The following is a 6,377-nucleotide window of genomic DNA, read 5'->3' as shown; positions in this document are numbered from 1 at the left end:
TGATCCATCCGAATTTTATTCAGAACAAAACAAAATGGGACATGTGACTTCTCTATCCAATTTGATTTTTTGGGGCTGTTGGGGGTTGCATTACAGGCAAGATCATGTGACTTCATGTTGGGGATCGTTCCGAAAAAGAAAAAAATTCAGACGGATCCAAAATCCGAATAACTAACCAAATTTTGGATCCGAATAATGAACCAAAATGAATTTCGGATCCGAAATCTAAAAACAAAAAGTATTATATTCCTAATACATCCAAAAAAAAATACATTTTGTCGGGTTACAAGTCTAGTCTCTAGCTACCAGATGTCTTTTTAAAGGCGCTGGAAACTGCAGCTAATTTTTGTAACAGATGATCTGTCTGCTAGTTGTGCATTGTCACAAGGGGAACAACAAGGCACAACTACTATAAAGCACTACTAATTACACTGATCAAGTCAAAATCCATAATGTTACAAACATCAGATTTGGGCTTTAAAGCAATGTTTTTCCAAAATTTGCTAATCTTTTAAATAATTTGCTTCATAATGAAAAACTGTGTTACAGAAGTATCTTGTTTTATTACATACCTATGAGCTCCTTGTATCACTTTTAGCGCTATCTCCATTGTCAGCGTCTTACTCCATCCTCTGTAGACATTGCCAAATCCCCCACTTCCCACCAACTTTAGCCTCTCCAGATCTCCAGGTGGGAGAAGCAGCATGTTCAAGCTGTGCTGCCAACAGAATAACTGAGCTGCTACAGGCAAGGAGAGTTCTAATGATTGCTCAGAGGGGTGGAGATCCAGGCTGATAAAGGACGTCACATTATGTGCATACAATTACACTTCAGCCAGAGACTTTCTGCTTCAGTTTCACTTTTGTTATTTGACTTTCTGGAAGTCTTTTGTGTCTCTTCAAAAGCAGAAATGCAATGACTTTCCTGCACAAGAGACTTCTGCAACGCTCAAACTATCCTATAACTAAATCCTCTTGACTGTTGGATTCATTAATTGTGTTCCCCCATAAACAGATGGATGGACTCTGTGACATAGATTTCAAATGGAAAAATTTGTGAAAAGGACACCGCTCTCATTCATATGCCCAAACTCATTGGTCCCATCCAAATAGCCAGGTGCCGGCCAACAGAGACACGCCACAGCCGTCACCAGTAATTTAATATACGTAAAGCCGTACTCAACAGCCAGGACCTGTAAAAAAGTTTATACCCAAGAATCTACAATGTTTTAAGCATGACAAGATCCACAGGCACATGTTATACCGAAAGAGGCTTAATCATATAGACTATGATTAATTACCATTACTATGGTAATGTCGATAAATGCAAAGTAATGCACTTTGGACATAAAAATAAACAAATAGGCTATACAATCATGGGTATGCCGCTAGGGAAGTCAGAAATAGAAAAAGATTTGGGGGTCATTGTAGACCACAAACTGAATGGTAGCTTGCAGTGCCAAGCTGCGGTAAACAAAGCTAGCAGGGTCTTGTCCTGTATTAAGAAGGGGATGTATTGCAGGGACAAGTCTATAATTGGGCCTCTATATAGATCGTTGGTTCGGCCACATCTGGAGTACGCGGTCCAGTTTTGGTCGCCGGTACTGAGAAGGGATGTCCTTGAACTGGAGAGAGTCCAGCAGAGGGCAAGACAACTAATTAGGGGAATGGAGGACCAGAGCTATGAGACAAGGCTTCTGACCTTAAACATGTTTACGCTGGAATTAAGGAGATTAAGGGGGGATATGATTTTCATGTACAAGATGTTCAATGGTGACAGCAACATTGGCAACAAACTGTTTGAGATTAACTCCATTACAAAGACTAGAGGCCACCAACTAAAATTGGTGGAGAAAAAATTCCAGCACAATGGGCGAAGAGGGTTCTTTACAGTAAGAGCGTTTAAGGTCTGGAACTCACTGCCATCGGCAGTGATTTCAGCCAAGAGTGTAGATTTGTTCAAGAAACGTTTGGACAATTTCTTGAGGGACCGTAATATCCAGGGATACCAGTATCCCTAAGAATGAGATGATGCGTGGACCTATATGGGTTGGACTTGATAGATGTATGTCTTTATTCAACCCCAAATACTATGTAACTATGTAATTATGATTAAGATATAGGGTGATTAACCCTCTCTATTTGTTCTATTAACCGTTGCTGAAAGTGAAATCCTAAATTGGTTGTCACCAGACGAGGAATGGATGGAAAACCTTCCAATGGTGACACTAGTTCTCTTGACCCTGCTGACCACCAAGGATTTCCCTCTCTTTGTTCGGATTTCCTCTCACTTCCTGTTGTGGTACTCTAAAAGAAAGTTTTGGATTTAGTTTGGCTTCAACCAAAGTAACAATTTAATAAACATAACAACTTAACATGGCAATCGTTCTAAGAGGAGGTCTGCTAGTGATGGGCTGAACACACCCGAGTTCGGTTCGAGTTTGAACTTTCGAACATGAAAAAAGTTCAAATTCGAACTTCGAACTCAATGCAAGTCTAAAAATCAAATGTCCCCATTTTGAAGGCATATATACAAGTTATTGGCCATAAAAAGGATATGGGTATTTGGGTACTGCCCTGGGGGACATGTATCAATGAAAAAAACACTTTTAAAAAATACAGTTTTTAATGGAGCAGTGATTTTAACATTGCTTAAAGTGAAACAATAAAAAACAAAAATTCCTTTAAATATTGTGCCTGGGGGGTCCCCTCAAACTGCCTGTAAAGTGGCACATCTGTACAATGTGTAGAACCTGCTGCAGCAAAAACTGACATTTATAAAAAAAAAAAAAGTGTGCGGTCCCCCCTCCCAAACAATACCAGAGCCTTTAGGTCTGGTAGGAAAGTTAGGAGGGACCCCATTTAAAAAAAAAAGAAAAAAAAGTGTGAAGTTCCCCCCAGCATAGCATAGACCCAGCACAGCCACCTGAGAGTCCGGACAGCCCAGCATACACCGCGCACAGCCATCTGAGAGTCTGTACAGCCACCCGAGAATCTGCACAGCCCACCATAGAACCTGCACAGCCACCTGAGAGTCCACACAGCTCACCATAGAACCTGCACAGCCACCTGAGAGTCCGCACTATTACACTAATTGGTAGGAGTGCACTGAAATTTCAGCCGCCGAAACATATCGGCCGAAAATGCCACTTTTGACAAAATGCCCAAAGTGCCATCTTTTGGCCGAAATAGCGGTGCATCCCTGCTTTCTCTCCTCCCAGCCGGGAGGAGAGTAATTCTCACAGGAGGCCAAGCGGTCCGGGGGAGGAGAGCACTGTGAGCGGCTGGCCTCTCTCCTCCCACACAGCTCAGCCTCCTGTGACAGTCCGAGAGAGCAGCGGGGTGGGACAGCTGATAGCTGTCTCCACCCCCACAACACCGCTCTCCTGATCTGTCACAGGAGGCAGGGCCGGCAGTGCAGGGGAGGAGTCAGATCGAGCTCTCCTCCCTGCACCGCTCGCTCAGCCTCCTATGACAGCCAGTCAGAATGGAGAGCGGGTACAAACACTGATCAGCGATCGCTGAGTGTTTGTAAATAATTGAGAACAGAGTATGTTTACTGTGTCCCCAATTTTGAATGAAATGGAACTTCCTGTTCATTCTTAATTGTGGACATGGTAAACATACCATGTCTCTAACAACCTGCTTGGAAGCCAGTGAATGAATTGCATATACTGGGTGTAATACTAGAGTGTAGTCACAGAATGCACCTCTAGATGTAGCTATGTAGTAAATATCTGTAACTATTTATAAGGATACATCTACATACACATTGCTGTGATTATCTTTAGAATAGTGCTAATATGCAGCTCCTTGTTCTGGCCGAAGGGCGTGATAGTGTTGAGAGTATTAAAAGTTTCTGGTTGCACCACTTCTGATATCCCTGAAGAAAGACTCTCAGTGGTGGAAACCTTCACTTCCATTGCAGTTACTATTATATTTCAATGAGAAATGTCTCGTGCGTAGGTGTGTGCAGCCTATTGCATTAGGGTGTGCACTCAAAAGGGGTTGTGTGGACCGTGCGTTAATCACACAAAACTGTACAATTAACACATGGCCCTAGACTTGGTCAGGTGGCACATATCAGACACATACAGTACATGCAGCAAAAATGATGAATGATTTTGTAATCAATATGCATCAGCTCCAGCTTTTATATAGTACTATAGTCTGGACCCAAGCAGCAGAAGAAGGCAGCCTGCAGGTACAGCAATACATTGCATAAAACATAGAATAGTAGAAATATAAACAGTTCGCTACAGTACACTGGTGCCAGCCCTTTATGGGAGAGGGGTGGGGAGGGAAAAAAGTCAGCTGTCACCATGGGTTGGTGAACTTTTGCTGACCCATGGAAAAGTGACCCCTTCAAGTGGCGCCCAGGGCATCTGCCATGACTTGGATATGCCACTGCTGCAGGTACACTGTTGTGGAGTGTTATTGTGATAGGAAATCTCCGTTGGCTGCGGCGTCTCAGTATACCGCGAGCTCTAGCTCGCGGTATACTGAGCTTAGGGTAACGGGAGGACGCTAGTTTGTGTCCTCCCGTTACCCTAAGGAGAACTATGGGGAAAAGCCCTGACCCCATAGTTCTCCTTTTAAGCAAAAAAATCAACTGCATTCAGTAGGCTGCATACTGCTGTCTCCTGAACATAAGGCAACAGCATCCTCTGTCCTTTAAAAAGTGATATGATACAGATCGCTGGTTGTAGCTGCAAACACTGTGACCCTGGTAGTTCTGCCACTGACTCCAAGCTGCCACTGACTCCAAACACATTATACAGCAATGTGGAATATCATCAGCTATAAAGGACTACAAATCACAGCAATACATTATGCAGCAATGCAGAATGGCACTGGCTATGGAGGACTACAAATCCCAGCAACACATTATACAGCAGTGCAGAATAATAGTTTATGAATTTGCTGCATACTCTGTGCTGCCTTTCACGCACCTGGTGTGAGACCGGATGGAGGAGGTGGAGTCCCTTGCGTCCCGCGTCCAATTTCCGTGGATATGAGGACAGGGAAAGGTGGACACAAGGTAGCACTGGTGCTTGGATGGTAGGAGACCAGATGCAAGCGGGGTACCGGAGCAGAAGACAGAAGCTGGGTCGGGGTCACAAGCCGGAGTCAAGTCAATCAGGAGCAGCAGTGCAAGATCAGGATCCAAAAGCAGGGTCAGGAACTAGCAGAGGTCAAAGCCGGGAATCAAGCGGGTACAATCAGCAGGCAGAAGAATGATCAAGGCAAGCTGGGTCAAATAAACAGAAGATAACAGGATTACAAGAACTGCAGACACAGGAATAGTCTAGGATCAATCAGCAATGGATGTGCGCCAAGGGTTTGTTTAAATAGGGCTTCAAGACGTCACTTACTGTGCGCACTTTCCTTTCCTGAGAACAGGTTTTCTGGACATGCGCATAGTGGCACACTGCCACCCTGCTCCAGGGTGCCAACCTGATGTCTCGGGCAGAGGATCTCAGGAGGGATGCGGAGGATCTTAGGAGGGGGAGATATGTGGGCCAGTGGAAGCGTTGTAAACAGGTGCTACATGGTTCCCAGCAATTGCGGGACCTATGGCAGCCACTTCAATTTGATAATTTAAAGCGCTGGTACTGTTTGTTTGTATTGAGGCATTTTCAGGATTAGGACTATTCGTGAAAATGCCCAGTATCTGCACCAATACCAATACTGGTATCAGTGCATCCCTAATTACAATGTGTATTTGTATCACTGATTCACAGTTTAATGTGACTTACCCTCTGGACTGGACCTCACTGGACTTTGGACTCAGAGATCTAATATGCACTGGACTCGGGGCTCTGCTAGGCACTTGACTCAAGGCTCTGCTAGGCACTTGACTCAGGGCTCTGCTACGCACTGGACTCAGGGCTCTGCTACGCACTGAACTCATGGCTCTGCTATGCACTGGACTCAGGGCTCTGCTACGCACTGGACTCAGGGCTCTGCTACGCACTGGGCTCAGGGCTCTGCTACGCACTGGACTCAGGCCTCTGCAAGATACTGGACTCGGGGCTCTGCAAGGCACGGGACTCGGGGCTCTGCAAGGCACTGGACTCGGTGCTCTGCAAGGCACTGGACTCGGGGCTCTGCAAGGCACCGAACTCGGGGCTCTAATACGCCCTGGACTTGGGGCTGTGATACACACTGGACTCAGGGCTCTGCAATTCACTTGACTTGGGGATCTGCAATGCACTGGACTCAGGGCTCTGCTACGCACTGGACTCTGGTCTCTGCTACACGCTGGAATCAGGGGACATTTGGGATGGTTTAAAAGAAAACAGTCACTGGTTCCTCTTGCACCCCCCTTCCAATACTGGCTCTGAGGAGGGAGGAGGAGAGAGAAAGAGAGAGACC

General features: G+C 45.3%; 1 protein-coding gene across 1 annotated transcript in view; it reads right to left on the bottom strand.

Moving 5' to 3' along the window:
* Window positions 1–5,992: 5,992 nt before the first annotated feature.
* The window catches only part of LOC108786302 (SH2 domain-containing adapter protein D-like), an 18,050-nt gene continuing 17,665 nt past the window's right edge, over window positions 5,993–6,377 (bottom strand). The window contains exon 9 of the mRNA XM_018555562.1: window positions 5,993–6,109. Within this exon, the coding sequence (XP_018411064.1) occupies window positions 5,993–6,109 (117 nt within the window). The remainder of the gene's footprint in view (window positions 6,110–6,377) is intronic.

This window comes from Nanorana parkeri, unplaced genomic scaffold (genome assembly GCF_000935625.1).
Source record: "Nanorana parkeri isolate BGI_ZX_2015 unplaced genomic scaffold, ASM93562v1 scaffold202, whole genome shotgun sequence".
NCBI classification, from domain to species: Eukaryota; Metazoa; Chordata; class Amphibia; order Anura; family Dicroglossidae; genus Nanorana; species Nanorana parkeri.
Note: the sequence above shows the minus strand (reverse complement) of the source record. Positions and strands in the feature narration are given on the sequence as shown.